The sequence below is a fragment of the Ochotona curzoniae genome, unplaced genomic scaffold (assembly GCF_017591425.1).
Source record: "Ochotona curzoniae isolate NIBS_2020 unplaced genomic scaffold, NIBS_Ocur_1.0 contig_3502, whole genome shotgun sequence".
In the NCBI taxonomy this organism is placed as follows: Eukaryota; Metazoa; Chordata; class Mammalia; order Lagomorpha; family Ochotonidae; genus Ochotona; species Ochotona curzoniae.
Window position 1 is genome coordinate 281,623 of NW_024465886.1, and position 16,087 is coordinate 297,709.

At 46.0% G+C, this 16,087-nt stretch overlaps 1 protein-coding gene across 1 annotated transcript in view; it reads right to left on the reverse strand.

Moving 5' to 3' along the window:
* GDA (guanine deaminase) overlaps positions 1-16,087 on the reverse strand; it is a 53,372-nt gene that overhangs the window by 23,354 nt on the left and 13,931 nt on the right. Inside the window, exons 2-4 of the mRNA XM_040980937.1 lie at positions 9,511-9,599; positions 3,737-3,908; positions 356-443 (exon numbers count right to left, since the gene is read on the reverse strand). Of these exons, the coding sequence (XP_040836871.1) occupies positions 356-443; positions 3,737-3,908; positions 9,511-9,599 (349 nt within the window). The remainder of the gene's footprint in view (positions 1-355; positions 444-3,736; positions 3,909-9,510; positions 9,600-16,087) is intronic.

A 16,087-nucleotide genomic window follows, 5' to 3' on the forward strand; every position in this document is an offset into this window, starting at 1 on the left:
CAGTGGCCTGTGTCTAGTCAAAAGCCAAAAGACATTTGTTGACTATAATATAAAATTGTTGCCAAGGCAAGAATTAGTAAACCTACTCTATAAATTCACAAATTAATATTAAAAAAATCAGATCCCAACACATCATTTTGAAACCAGAAACCATAGCAACCAATCAAATTACTTAAAGAATAAAGAACATTTCAGAGCCATGGTTATAACCCACATTCTAAAGTACCTGCAATAAATGTTATGTTCACATTCTAGCAATTAAAGGGCAAGACTCCTCGCCAGGATGAGCTGTTGCGAGGCATGGTCTGGCTCTCCTGGCTTGACGTGCCCACCAACCCCGCTTTCATTTGCTCACCTGTAATTTCCGCAAGGAGCAGGGATGAGTCAGTATGAATTGTTCCAAAGTAACAGGCTGTGGTTGTTCCATTCTTTAGTGTTCTTCTCTAAAAATAAATCACAAAAACTCTGAATCGTGTGTGCTCAGAAAAGTAACATGGCATATACAGATGAAAATAGAGTTCTAGTTTTTAATTTTAAAATGTTTTTATTTAAAGATATGCCATCTTGATATAGAATGTAGTTAAGTAAATGACAAGAGCATTTGTATCCCAAAGGCATTCTCTGGAGGAGAGCTTGACACTTTTGATTTCCTAGATTCACAGTTTTGGGATCCAGAACTCATAGAGTGTGATATTAATGAATTCCTTATTCTTAGGACTATTCTTGGGGTACATAATTAGGTTTTATATCTACTGCAGTGGAAAATCGTTCAGCCAGATTTCCAGTCCAACCTGTCAGGCTGATCACATTTCTGTATCTCCTTTCTTTAGCAAATTTACACTAACATGACAGGACAGGAGTAGGAGATACAGTTAACCTCTAAGGAGAGCCTGAGCGGAAACATGAGCAGGAGAATACGTTAACACCTTGGAAGGCAGAAAAAACAAAACCATGAATAAGAATCCCAAAGCAAACTAAACGGTGGAAGAGAGGCAAGTGTTGTTGGCGAGTGAGCCAGAAAGCCGTGTACAGACGCTAGAACCCAAGGGTTCTTGTTTTCCCTGTTAAAATCAACCGACTGTTCTTAATCCAGTCCTTACTGGAGAAATTTGTAGAACCTGGTTAGTGTTTGGAGGACACTGCCCCTTAAAAGTCAAGGTAAAGAACAGGTTTCAAGGAAGAGCCCATTGACCCACAGCATGCTGACCGTCCTCAGAAGCCTGAGCGGACTGTCCTTCACACTCCTGTAGGAGCCCGAGAGCCCCGAATGGACCTCCCCTCACACTCCCGTGGGGGACCCAGGGACTCTTTCCTTCAGCAAACCAAAGCCTCTAGACATGAGGGCCACAATGGAAAGAGCTGCTCAGTGGCTTCACTGTTGTTAATAGAACAAAGTTCCCCAAGTCACAGGTGCCACCTCCATCTTTTCCAACCAACATCTCCAGTACATCACCCTTAGATATCAAAGTATGCTCACAATCCCAAACACTAGAGGAAAGCAACTTTTAAAAATAGAGGGGTGTGGAGTGAAGGAAGCAAAATAGAAAAAGGATCTTAAAGCAAATACAATCTGTAAAGTCAGAAAAAGTTCAGTTAAAAACGAAAGTATGAGTAACATCCTCAAAGAAACAAAACATAGCATTAGACCCGCAAAGCAAGGACAGAATACCACGAAAATCAGACAGCAAGAGATCTCCAACGGGAAAACAGTGAAAGTGAGGTTAGATGCTACTCGGTGGATCAAATCAGTAAAGAATCTCACGGGGAAAAAAGAAAGGAAGGGAAAACAGAGAAGAAACGGAAGTTAGAAGTGGAGTGGTAATAAAAATAGTTTAATTTCGTAAGTAATAGATTTTGACTTAGGGTCCTAAAATATTTTGTCTAAGTTAACGGAAAAGTGATCTGAGATATCACTTGAAAATCCTCAGAATTCTCAACACAATGAGCAAAAACAACACACACACAAAAATTCATACAATGCTGTACCGTCTTTATAAGAAGGCACTTCGAGGTTCTCAAGGTAAGGCATATTATAAAAAACTACCACACCTGGAATTAAAAAACATGTTTTGTTAACATAAATGTCTTTTATTGTATGACTTACCTGAAGTTTCCTCATATACAGGTGAGAACAAGGTACCAGCCACACCAAGAAGGACTGAGACTGACTTTAAGTTTTGACACGAGGACCAGACATGCTTTACCTTAACAAATGTGTTCTTTTATTATATGCAGAGTGTAAGTCAGTAACTTATTTCCCTCTCTGGGTCAGGCTAGATGCTTAAAGCCAAATCTGTAAAGAACTCTGACGGGGAATGAGCGCTAATCAATGGCACGGACTTCTTGGAGTTCCTCACCCCCTTTTTCCTTTAATTTAATTCATTTTGAACATAAAGTAATTTTAAGATATTTTAAATCTTCAGAACAATGTAAGGAATGAGTCAATTTTGAGAATAAAGATTCGCTATGCTTAACACAATTCACCAACACAATGCAGTTTCATACACAGCTTTGTTCTCAGTTCTTCTGGTGTCATGTGGATGAATGCCCAATTCACAGGATCCACAATTACACTGAATTTATAACTAAGCGAGGCAAGTGCATGAGCGTTAGCCCTTGCTTTCACTGTAGAGGTGGAATGGTGTAAGATAGCAGAAGCTAGCAGGCCAATATCTCGGGAGGCTTATAATATGTCCCACCAAATAGTCAAGTCCTTAGGAGACAAATCCTCAATGGGTTCAACAAAAACACATGGCTTGTTTCTGGTTGCTGAGTGCATTCTGTTTCTGCGACACAGGTAGGGATAGACAAGGAAGGGAAATGATTTTCAGGAAAGAATGGAAGGAAGGAATTTTCAGAGACTTCCACATATGATGAGAAATAAAAAGGTTCACGGAACATAGAATTGAACAGAAGTTTGTTTTGCTGCAAGCATTCAGACAGCCTTCAAGGAGTTTTAAAAAAAATGTCATAAAATTCATGCTATAAAAAAGGAAGAGCTCTACATTTTTATACCAAAATAAATTTACCTTTTTATTCGGTTTTTCCATGAACTTCTTGAAGTGGCTTGGGACAGCTGGCACACACACTAGAACTACTGTTCAATGACTGAATTAGCCCGGAAGTTCCCTCTAGTGATGCCAATGTCTGTCAGAGTCCCACATGCTCTGAGACAAGCAACCATCCTTTTTTTTCTTTAATCATCTTTCCAAAGCTACCAAAATAACACAAAATTCTTCTAAAGGTAATTGGTAGCTTTAATTTTAAATCTCCTCGGGTATTTTTAAAAGCAAGCACATAGAATCCCTACCATGTGCTAGGTACTATTTCAACAACCCCACAAATATTAACTCGAATTATCATAACAATTTCAGGAAGTAGGCACTATCATTATCTATTTCATTTTTTTGCAGATGTGGAAAGTGAGCCACTCAGCTTTTCAAAGGCTGCTAGCTATTCCATATGGCCCTCAGAACTCAGTTATGAACTGGCAGGAACCGGAAACATACTTCTATGCTTCCAAGCCACATTCGGTCAGTATAACAACAAGAAAAGAGAGTAATGCATAGAGCCCACCAGAAGGGAGATTTGGGGAATGGAGTGACTTCCCCTCTTGTCACGTGGGTGAGGTGGCCACAAAGGCTATGAAAGGTGTCAACAGCCCCCTACAGCCCGTGCGAATCTGTCCCAAGGCGTGGGTGCTGCGCAAGATGACCGATCGTAACAGGACACTCACGACAACTCTGGTGTAGACCTCTTCAGCGAAGTCGATGCTCCTGAATCTGTGTTCTGTCGGAAACGTGTACTTGTTCAGCCACTCCAGAAGCGGCAAGTCTACATTACTTCCAGCAAAGAAATACTGAGGGGCATGGATGTGAGCGTCCACCAGCCCAGGCATGAAGAACTCACTGCAAATGAAGATGAGAGGAAAAGCATTAGTAACATCTTTAGTTATTCCCCGTATCTTTGAAATGTTTTCTCTTGACAATGGTTTAATTGTTCATCCTACATGGAATTATAGCTGATGCAACCAAATAATTGTCAATTTTCCTGGTATCTAAGGGTCAGGAAACACACGAGGCTCAGCGGGCTCATTAGAGAGGATGAGGAAAAGAAACAGCATTGAACGGATGCAACGTGTGCTAACCCCAGAAAGAAGGAGGCCATGACCTCCTCCCATGGCTTCGTTCTTTCCACTAGTGGCCGCAGGACCGAGAACAAGCACGGGGTGAGGGTGGTCTTCAGAACGTCTAAAGCCAGGCTGAGGCAGGTGCCCACAAGTTGCTGAGGGAGACAGGAAGGCGAGAGACAGGCCGGTTGCCATGTTAAGGCCAACAGCAATGTCGACCTTGTCAAGAAATTTAGTCCTCTCCCACGCGCTGGAGGGACTGAGTCCTAAAACAGCAGTAGCAAGAACAAACTGAGAGCTGCTCACACACAGGTGGTGTTAGGAACACCCATGAGGCACCTGCAGCTAAAGGAAGACGCAGGTAGGCATTCGGACTGCCGTCTCTTGCTGCTTCTGATCGCTCCATCTGTTGCCCTGATCCACCAGAGAATATTCTAGCTTCTACTCATTCTTGTACTATATAGTTTATGAAAGATATTTCTAAGAGGTTTCAGGGACATTAACCACAGATTTCAGGCGGCCCAAAACTAAGGAACTGATCCAATTCACTAATGCCTCTTAAGTTTGCAATCTCACCCAAACACATTTGCCAAACAACAGTGTATACTATGACCACCATCTGCCTGAGAAAATACTAAATCACACAAGGAACTTGAATTTCAAGTAGATAGCTACAAAGACTCCCTTATACAATCCAAAGAACGCATACCACCCAAATGTAGGGCATTTAAAGCAGGGATAGCCCTCAGTGGATAGCTATTGAGTGGAGGTGATGATGAGAGCGAGCACAATGGTGGTGAAGGCAGGTGGTATTGACTCGATATGTACACACCAGGGATGGGACGCTGCACGCTGAGTGTCCCATGTCAGCTGAGGGGACAGCCAGCATACACTGTACACGACACATGTACACACCAGGGACGGGGCGCTGCACTCTGAGTGTCCCATGTCAGCTGAGGGGGACAGCCATCGAACACTGTACACGACACATGTGCACACCAGGGACGGGGCGCTGCACGCTGAGTGTCCCATGTCAGCTGAGGGGGACAGCCAGCATACACTGTACACGACACACGTACACACCAGGGACGGGGCGCTGCACTCTGAGTGTCCCATGTCAGCTGAGGGGGACAGCCATCGAACACTGTACACGACACACGTACACACCAGGGACCGGGCGTTGCACTCTGAGTGTCCCATGTCAGCTGAGGGGGACAGCCAGCATACACTGTACACGACACATGTACACACCAGGGATGGGGTGCTGCACTCTGAGTGTCCCATATCAGCTGAACACCAACTGTAGAAGGTATATTCTCTGGTTTTGGACTTCCTGGATTTGAAGTCAAGTCTCACCACAGACCAGAAGTAAGACATGTTACTTAACCCATGTGTGATCTAGTTTCCCTTATAGAAAAATGGAGATACAGTGGCACATAGAGCTAGGACTAGTTAGTGTTAAGAAGTGCTTAGATAAAGGAGAGCTTCAGTAAGTGGTGCTGGGGATGATGAATGCTCACATTAAACATGATGGCGAGTATTTTTATCTTCATTTGTATAGGTAAAGTGAATTTCCAGACAGTTAAGTAGCTTGAAAAAAATGTAGGAAGATATCTATGTAGGAAGCCATACCAAATAGTGGCACCAGAGATTTCTCAGACTCCAGGAGTAAGTTCAAGGAGAAGGTCATGACCAATTCAGGCAGACTGCTGTTAGGAAAATGAGGCAAGCCATGACACAGCTTATAAAGGACAAAAAGGGAGAGTTTCCAAAGGAACAGGATGAAGCCGCTGGCTCAAAGGCTTCAGGAAACCTCTTGGAGCCCAGCGTGATGATGGGGAGTTCCTGGAGTACAGAGGAATTCATTCAGTCTCCCATTTAAAAAGTACTTACTGAAACTCCAGCTTAAGGTCCTGAGGAGAAAGTGGTAACGCAAGAGATGGATGTTACAGAAAACATGGGCAGATACAAAGTATCCTTCCACATTGCTAATGAAAGTCAGGGGGCGGAAGACAGCAATTCACTGTTACTTTTTCCTGGAGGGACAACCAGATAGTGCCGCTGTCAGCAGAAACAAAAGAGATAACTCAGGGTACAAAGTCTCCAGAGGCAATAGGGGCCAGGGGTTTATTGCACCTGCAGTGCAAGTTTCACCCAGAAAAGTTGCAACTCTTTTTAGGAGATAAGAGGCATTGTAAAAGGCTACCTAATAGCAACTGACCTCATCAAGGCTGTACTGCAGGATTCACCTCTGTCCTCAGTACATACAGAAGCATGGACTGTGGGAACTGCAGGTGTGATCAGAGGGAGGAGGGCTCTCCTGCTTCATTTTTTTTTAAGATTTATTTATTTTTATTACAAAGTCAGATATACAGAAAGGAGGAGAGACAGAGAGGAAGATCTTCCGTCCCATGGTTCACGCCCCAAGTGAGTGCATCAGCTGGTACTGCACTGATCCGAAGCCGGGAACCAGGAACCTCTTCCAGGTCTCCCATGTGGGTGCAGGGTCCCAAAGCTTTGGGCTGTCCTCGACTGCCTTCCCAGGGCACAAGCAGGGAGCTGTATGGGAAGTGGAGCCGCTGGGATTAGAACCGGCGCCCATATTAGATGCTGGGTCGTTCAAGACGAGGACTTTAGCTGCTAGGCCACGCCGCCAGGCCCTCTCCTGCTTCTTTTTTTTTTTTTTTTTTTTCCTCCTGCTTCATTTTGCAGAGAGCGCAAAACAAAGTTAGGGAATGGCAGCACATTTTCATAATGTAATGTGTTAGAGGCCTTACTCCTAACATACCCGGAAGGGCCAAATCAGAGCCATCAGAAGCCACGCCACTCAGGGAAAGCAGAGAGGATCTGGGGGATGCTGCAGGAGAGAAAGCTTTCCGCCCTCCACCTTGTTTAATCACAAACTAAATCCAATGAGAAAAATGTCAGCTTCTTCCAGAGCAAAGCCATCAGTTTCATGCTGCAAACCTCAATGTGGGCCAAGCTGTATTGTGACTTGGTGAAAGACCTCTGTACACACCCATCAGAACGTACACTGGAGACAGAAGCAGTGCAATACATTTACAAGGTCGCATGGGAAGGCCAGCCTTGCCCCATCTACACAGGATGGTCACCTTTGTCAACCTGCCCTGATAGGACACTACGTCCCCTGCACTTGATGACTCAGCTCTGTCCCACTGCACAAGAAATGCAAGGATGTGAAATAAAGATCATTTTGTCTTCATTTAAAATGTTGTCATTTTGTTCACCGATAGTTTTACATTGGTTTTCATTTTGTTTGCAGCATTCATGAAACTATATTTTGATTGTGGGCTTTTTTTCCTTCCCCATGGTCTTTATTGTGCCTGAGGCAAATGTGTCACTGCCTTCACACCAGGCCTGGCCCTGCAAAGCTGTCTACACCCCATGATCAGGATCTGATCCACTCCCATCACAGTACTGCCCATGGCACTTGTATTACAACTTTCTAAAAATTCCATATTGTACAAATAACTTTTAGGAAAAAAAGCCCATATAGTAGATGCACTGTGTGGTGGGCCAAGCCTATTGTGACAACTTTGAGAGAGGCATTTGGTGCAGTCTCTAAACTGCCTCTTGGGCCACCGACACGTTAGACAGCCTGAGTGCAGGCCCCAGCACTTCCTACACCCCTTCCCATGAGTGCGCAGCCTGGGATGCAGCAGATGGCGGCCCGAGGGCCTCGGCCCCTGCGCCCCGCACAGGCGACGCAGATGGAACACCCAGCTCCTGGCTTCACTCCGCTTCAGCCTAGCCCAGCTCCAAATGCTGCAGGCATTTTGGAAGAGAACCAACAGATGAAATCTCCTGTTCTCTTGTTCCTCTCTCTCTCCCTCTACACACAGACACAGGCACACACACACAGACACACACAGACACACAGTCTACTTACCATCAAGCCAAGAACACACACGTTATCTTCTATGAATTTTTAAATCATGACTTAAATTCAACTGCATGTACTTTGTATGTTTGGTATAACAATTACTTTGCATTTCAAATTTGATCTTTCTCCCAATACCTCAATCTTTCACCAAACTATAACTTACAACTTCCCTAATTACATCCCTGTGTGCTGTGCTTTAAAAGAAAATCACTCAGGAATATGCATGTTTGAGGAGCTGAACTTCCACAGCAGGCTCACAAGAGGACCCACAGATCTGCTTACCCCTCCTGACCAAACACCTTCTGCAATCTCTCACCCCACGCGCTGCAGCCCGTCCGCCCCTGACCCTGCTTCCGACTCCCCTTACAGGTCAGGCTCTCTCACCCCACCCGCTGCAGCCCGTCCGCCCCTGAGCCTGCTTCCGACTCCCCGTACAGGTCAGGCTCTCTCACCCCACCCACTGCAGCCCATCTGCCCCTGAGCCTGCTTCCGACTCCCCGTACAGGTCAGACGAGCATCGCAAAGGTCACTGCTCCTCAACACAGAATCTCATGGTAATGAGAACATCCCATGAAGAAGGGATGTCACACTCAAAGGTTCTGCATTCATGACCAGGTTATTCCTAGAGTGACGGGAAAGGGAAGGTTTCAGAAAATGAGAGTGTTACTGTAAGTGCAATAAAATTTCCAGCACCGTCACTTTGCCTTTCTGGCCTCTGACCAGAGAGAGACGAGCTTCACACACATGAGGAAGTCAGGAGCACCCGTGGTAGCGTTCACCCCTAGCAGCAACAAGGCTGCAGGCAGTATGAAGGTTCAAACCGGGCTTTAAATTCCTAGTCCAATGTCCCTCTCACTATATTATCCTAAAGTCAATTTTCACTATTTTAAGAAGGAAAACAACACCAATTTTATGGACCCTGGAAACACAGTTGTCCTGGGGAAAAAAGTTATGTGAGTTTTAATAAGGAATTCCCATTTTCATAAAATAAACCAACCAGGCTACAAGGAATACATTTCATGCAAATATTAAAACCATAAGAGAAAGGCTCAAGTGAACTAGAATACACGTTCCCTAACCAGGCTGAACAATCACTCCTCAAATTTCTTTCCTAACCACCTGCCATAGTTCATCTTTGTACAGCCCTCCCTTCAAACAACCTTCTTTACAGAGGACGTCACGCTCTAGCACCGTCACGTGACCTGCTGACTGTAACACATGGGCTGCAAACCACGTGAGGATGAGGATCTTGAAGATCTTTCCCACCTTCCGATTCCAGTGTTACACATATTGGGGTCTATGAACCTGCTGAAGGCTTGAAAGAATGATGGCAATCTCAAGTTCTCAGTTTCCACCCCTCCACTTCCTGCCTTCTATCTGCCTTCTCTTTTCCATCTCCTCCACTAAGTAGTTAATCGACGTAGGAAGGTAGCCTGCCTTTAATTTAAGCCTCAAGAAGAAATTAGAGCGGACTTACTGGTGACTCAGTTCTCTTACTTCACAGGGTTCGAAGCACCATTCCTTGGCCAGCCTTTCTTGCTGAGAAGCTGCTTCTAAAAATACTATCTTTAAAGAAGAAAGAAAGAAAAGAATTATTTATTAATGAACCACAGTCATTTGTTGTCATTAAACATCTACAGAATCAAGATGACTGAATAGGGAAAAGACTGCTCATTTATTTATATATTTTTTAAAGATTTATTTTATTTTTATTACAAAGTCAGATATACAGAGAGGAAGAGCTGAATCCATCCTGTGATTCACGCCCCAAGTGACCGCAACAGCTGGTACTGTGCCGATTCGAAGCCAGGAACCAGGAACCTCTTCCGGGTCTCCCATGTAGGTGCAGGGTCCCAAGGCCTTGGGCCGTCCTCGACTGCTTTCCCAGGCCACAAGCAGGGAGCTGGATGGGAAGTGGAGCTGCCGGGATTAGAACCGGTGTCCATATGGGACCCCGGGGAGTGTTTAAGGCGAGAACTTTAGCCAGTGGACCACGCCGCCAGGCCAAGATTACTCATTTAGACAGGAGAAAAAGTAAAAAGGTACATTTCCGGAGGACAGTTGGAGAGAAGTCGGTGGTAGGAGTTTTACAGGACTCCCTAGGGTAGCAAGCATGAAGCAGTGAGTGAGAACATGATTAACATGAAGCCGTGACGACATGACTAACACCCCTAGCGGCTGGGGGCTGGGGAGATGCTTTCATCTTGGAATACATATGAGGTGTCTGTGATAGCCAAGCCACAGGTGACACTGCCTGAGGGAGCACCCTGGAGACCATGCTCACTTGAGTGCAGTCTGGAGAGCTAATTGGAGTCAGGGTGCCCATCTACACCCATCTCCTATCAACGCACAAAAGCTGCCCAGTGACTAACAGAGGAAACACCATCTTAATAACGTGAGTATAGGTGCTGCAGCTCAGCCACATGGGACTGGGGGATTTTATCAGAGGGCAAACCCACACTCTCCACTGACTTGCAGTCTGGCCTGGAAGCTTTTCCAGGAACCAGACACCACATATCACTGGAAGACATTCCTCTGGCTGCCTGGATTCACACTTCTAAGGCAGAATGCTAATGTTAGCTGATGGTGGAATGGCCTCTGCTTTCCGTGGACAAGGCTGAGAGTATCCCCTGCAGCCTCGGATTATGGGGGTCTTACAGCAATGACCATGGGAATCCTGGGACCATATACCAGGACGTGGGGTGTGGGTGGGTCTGTGCATAATCACTGTGTCTGGCTTCAAAGGCTCAGAGCTCCCTGAGCATGTGAAGTGGGGTCATTGCAGAGGGTTCTGTACTCAGGCCATCTCGTGTGGACAGCAGGTGCTGTTTGAACCACCCCATCATCTCCCAAGGCCTACACTCTCATGACGCTGAGAAGCCAGAGCCAATTACTGAGCTTGGGCACTGTGAGGAGGACATGGGCACATTAGCCTGAATTACAGTACCAGGCTAAATGCCCATCCCACACATCAAGTGTGTGATAGATTTTTCCCTGCCCTGCCTTCCAGCTGGAAGACCCAGATGGAGATCCTGTCTCCTGGGATTTGACCTGACTCAGCCCTGGCTATCACAGCTGTAGAGGACTGAACCAGCCAATAGAAGCTCTCTCTCATTCTCTTTCTGTATCTCCCCACCCCCATCATCACTCTGCCTTTCAAATAAATAAATAATTTCAAATAAATGTGGCAAAATTACAAAATACAGTTGATATTTGCTTTATGGGGCATGGCTTGTTTGTATCAAGTCAACCTGGCTTACGTGGCCATTTTCATTCACTTGCTACCAAGGGCTTGTGGTGGCCTGCAAAGCCTTTCTTGCAGGCCTGTCCAGATGGGCTGCCAAACACGCATATAATCATTAAAAATCACATTTTAATAAAACCACAGAAACTGCCAACTGGCAAGGACCTTCTCATTTAAATCTCTTGTTTTCGATGAGAAATTTGAGTCCCTTCTGTTGAGCAAAACAACAAAAGTGCGCTCTGACTTGAAACCGGCACTGTTTAGGATGATCAATAATGAGAATGTCAGGAATGCTGAAGCCAAAAGTAATGACTGTCAGCTAATGAAACAGATCTTTTCAACACGGGGGCTTCGAGCACCAGACGGCAAATCTGGGCAGGGGCTGGTTGCTATGGAACACAGTGAGTCGCTCTTTGGGTCATTGTGAAGTAGCTCATCTCATCCAATGATATTTCATTGATAACAGGTGTCTCAACCCATCACGTAAAAATCCACTCTTAAGCTGTTGCGATGGGAGACAAAAGCAGTCATAAATACAGCATTTCAACGTTTCCTGCAGCACACAGGCAAGAATGAACATTGCCATATGAGACCAATTCAATTCAAATAGACTGATGGAAAAGTAAGAGGAAATAAAATTGCCTTAAAAAAAAAAAAAAGCCAACAGGATGCAGCAAATAATGCTGTAAAAGCAGCAAGCAGCAGCATGAGGGACTTCGACCTTTGAGTATAATGTCCTCCTTTTACCAGATTATGGGAACTGTTCAAAGTAGACAGCAAGTAGGAAGGATCTACTGGAACAGGCCTGCATTGCTAAAGACTCCCGCGCACTCTGAGACTGCTTCCTTTACAGCGTTAACCAGCGAGCAGGAAGGCTTCTCAAAGGATCTAGACAGTTAATATTTTAGACTCTGTGGGCTATATAACCTCTGTTGTACTACTTAAATCTGTCATGGTAACACAAAAGCAACCAGAAACAACATATAAATAAATGGGTGTGACGAGATTCCAAGGAAGCATCATGTTTTGAATCTAAACTTTGCATCTTACATAATTGTCCATGTTATAAACATATTTCTTAGAAAACCATTTAAAAATATTTAAAAAACCATAGTTGGTTCACAGGCAATATGCAATTCAGGAGTGAGCCGGATTTGACATGGCAGTGCTAGTTGCCAATTGCTGATAGAGTTCCAAAATGATGCAAGGAAATTAAAATCCCATAACTCGAAGCCCATCCCAGGGGCTCCCACTAGAATGTGTCTGAACCTTTTCCTTTATGATTAATTTTCAACTGTTGATAGCTTATCTGGACTTTCCATGGAAGAGTACTGATTTACAAAGTCCCATTTTACTATCGAAATAACACATCTCTTCACTGATACAGACGTAACCGTAGCAGGCAATCCGATGTCTTTCAGTAGACAATGGCTAAATAAACTGCAGTATATCCGGACAATGGGACCTCATTCAGCATTGGAAGAATGAAGCTACCAAACCATCGAAAGACATGGAGGAACATGAAATGCAGATTACTCAGTAAAAGAAGCCAACCTCTCAAGGTTGCACACTGTGTTTCCACCAATGTGAGATTCTGAAGAAGACAAAACCATAGAGACAAAAGTAATGTCAGAAGATGGAGGTGGGGGAGAACGCAACAGGGCTTGAGGGCAGTGAAGCTCTTCTGCCTGTGCAGGGGGAGCCGAACAAACCAGACTGCACAACTCCAGGAGAGGAACACCTTGTCATCTCTCGTTCTTATTTTGGGCCATAGAACTAGTCATTTACCCTCGATTTGGGAGTGACAGGCTATACTGGAAGGTTTTAACAAGAAGATGACCAGAATGTGCAAGAACCTTGAGAGGAAATCGCGGTAGAACTGACATTTGGATCAGAACAGAAGCAGGGTCGTCACAGCTGCAGAGATGGGACAGCCTTCGCACTCACGCAGCACTGTAGAGCAGAATGCACTGCAACAGACTCTAGCAACACAACTTCCCGTGTCACGACGAGAAGGAACCCCTAACAAAACAGCAGAAATAGAATCACTGACTCACACTGCAGTCCATCCTCAGTCGGGAATGCCAAGCAGAGGCTGAGTGACCATCTGGCAAGGATGTTGTAGCAGAAATTAATTCCTACACAGGGTGAGAGGGGAGGCCCCAACAACAGCTCAGATTCTAAACAGCATTCTAAAATACATCCATGAAATTATTTGATACCTTTTGTTTCAAAAGATGAAGCACAGGGCCCGGCGCGGTAGCCTAGGGCTAAAGTTATCACCTTGTACATGTGGCCGCCGCTTCTAATCCCTGAGCCCTGCTTCCTATCCGGCTCCCTTTTTGTGGCCTGGGAAAGCAGTCAAGGACAGCTGCACCCGTGTGGAAGACCCAGAGGAAGCTCCCGATTCCTGGCTTCAGATCGGCTTAGCTCCAGCCCTTCCTATCTGTCTCCCTTTCCAATAAAAATTAAATTCTTAGTCAGTTTGACAAAGACGAAAAGCTCTACAAACCATATTTGCAGAAATACTGATAAATACAAACATTTCTTTCTTCTTTTCCTTCCTGTCTCCTCTTTCCAATTAGAATAGAATCTTTTTTTTAAAAGGTGAAGCATAGTCATCTCCCTCAGCTTTGTGTCACCACAGTGATGTGCACAGGATGGAGCGTTCGCCCACTGTGTGACTTGTAAGGCTGGCGGAGGGGGGGACCCACTGTGTGACTTGTAAGGCTGGTGGGGGGGGACCCACTGTGTGACTTGTAAGGCTGGTGGGGGGTGGGTCCCACTGTGTGACTTGTAAGGCTGGCAGAGGGGGAGACCCACTGTGTGACTTGTAAGGCTGGCGGGGACCCACTGTGTGACTTGTAAGGCTAGCGGGGACCCACTGTGTGACTTGTAAGGCTGGCGGGAGGGACCCACTGTGTGACTTGTAAGGCTGGTGGGGGGGGACCCACTGTGTGACTTGTAAGGCTGGCGGGGGGGCCCACTGTGTGACTTGTAAGGCTGGCAGAGGGGGGGACCCACTGTGTGACTTGTAAGGCTGGCGGGGGACCCACTGTGTGATTTGTAAGGCTGGCGGGGGGGGGCCCACTGTGGCAGGCGAGTATATGTGTGTAACACAGAGAGCTCAGAGAGGAAATGCAGGGTAGTGGAACGGGATGAAGACAGGCTAAGATGGAGAGAAGAGTTAGGCCCAGAGAAGCAGAGGAGACAGGCTGACAGCAGAGGGACACCTGGAGACCTGTGGACGTGGGGAAGAATCAGAGACAGCAGACGGGGCCGCAGTGAACAGAGCTCTCCTGGCAGCCAGGTGGGAAGGGGAGATGACCAGGAGTTCAGGAGGTGAACCAGCCACAGAACTGTGGGTTCTGCTGCTTTTTACAATCCAGTCATGAGCACAGGCAAAGCAGCAGAGCCCTGGGACAGGTGAGTGAACAGGGTAGATTTCATGGCCACAGTCTCATCAATGCCACATCATGCACCATTTTAACTTCTGTGAGCTATGCATGTGCTGAGCCAGGGAGAAATCTCATTCCAGCCTAACAATTGCACTGGTACTACAAGGAAAATAATGCCAACTTGGCATCCCACAGGTTTCATCCTGTTCGGGTTGCCACAAGACCTAACTTCCAGCAGGTTCTGGCAAAAAGAAGAAAGAAAAAGAAAAACTATGCAATGGGCAGTACAGACAGCCAATGGTGATCTAGGTTAAAATCTCAGCTGGTATCTCCCTAATCCCACGTACTGATGAAGGCAGAGCGAGAGAAAAAGGCTGAACAAACGATGCCGTGGCCACAACACGGGAGCCCCACGCATTCGTGGACGGTGACCCAGGAGCTGGTACCACGAGCCTGTGGCAGAAGTGGAGCGTGGGCGCCTGGACTGAAACTGCCTGGAGGAAGGTAACATGAGTGTCAGCAAATGGAGAACCAGGCGCTTAACGGACCTGGAGACCTGCAGGTGATATAGCTTAAAAACCGTCCCCTCCCCCCCCCAAAAAAGAATCCACTAATTGGAGTTGCAATGGCCAAGGGAGAAAGGCACAGGTCCAGTGAGTAAGGTCACTGATGCTTCCCCCACAAAGAAGCAAAAGACTATGTCAACTTCAAAGTTAACTGAGGAACACATCGAGGAGCTTCCGGATAAAGAACTTTAAAAAATCTTTGTAAAACTCTCTAAAGACAACAAGAGGTAAGAATGCTAACATGGGGAGATGATCCCAGATTACTGCAGAGGGCGGCAGCGAAGACAGTTGCAGGCGTCCTTAGAGGAGATACCAAAGGGAGATGTGATGCAGAAGAAGCCGGCAAAAGGACTACGGAAGCACAATTACAGCCTTGATGGCTCTGGAGCAGGAGGGAGGTCCCAGAATCAACAACGCAGGGGAGAAGACAGCTTTAGAAGCTAGAAAAGGCAGGCGGGCGAGTCCCCACCAGCGCTTGCAGAGGGAGGGCAGCCCTGCTGACACCTTGATTTTGACTACGTCATACTGATTTCACACTTGTGGATTCCAGAATTGTGAAACAAAAACATGTCATCCTTTTTAAAGTTAATTAATTTATTGTGTTGGACAGTCAGATTTACAGAGAGGAGAAGAGACAGAGACAAAGATCCTCCATCTCCTGATTGACTCCTCAAGTGGCCCCAACAGCCAGAGCTAGCCAATCTAGGAGCCAGGAGCCTGGAGCCACTTCCTGGTCTCTCACACACAGGTGCAGGATCTCAATGCTTGGGCCAACCTCGACTGCTTTCCCAGGCCACAGGCAGGGAGCTGGATGGGAAGCAGGGCAGCCGGGATACAAACCAGTGC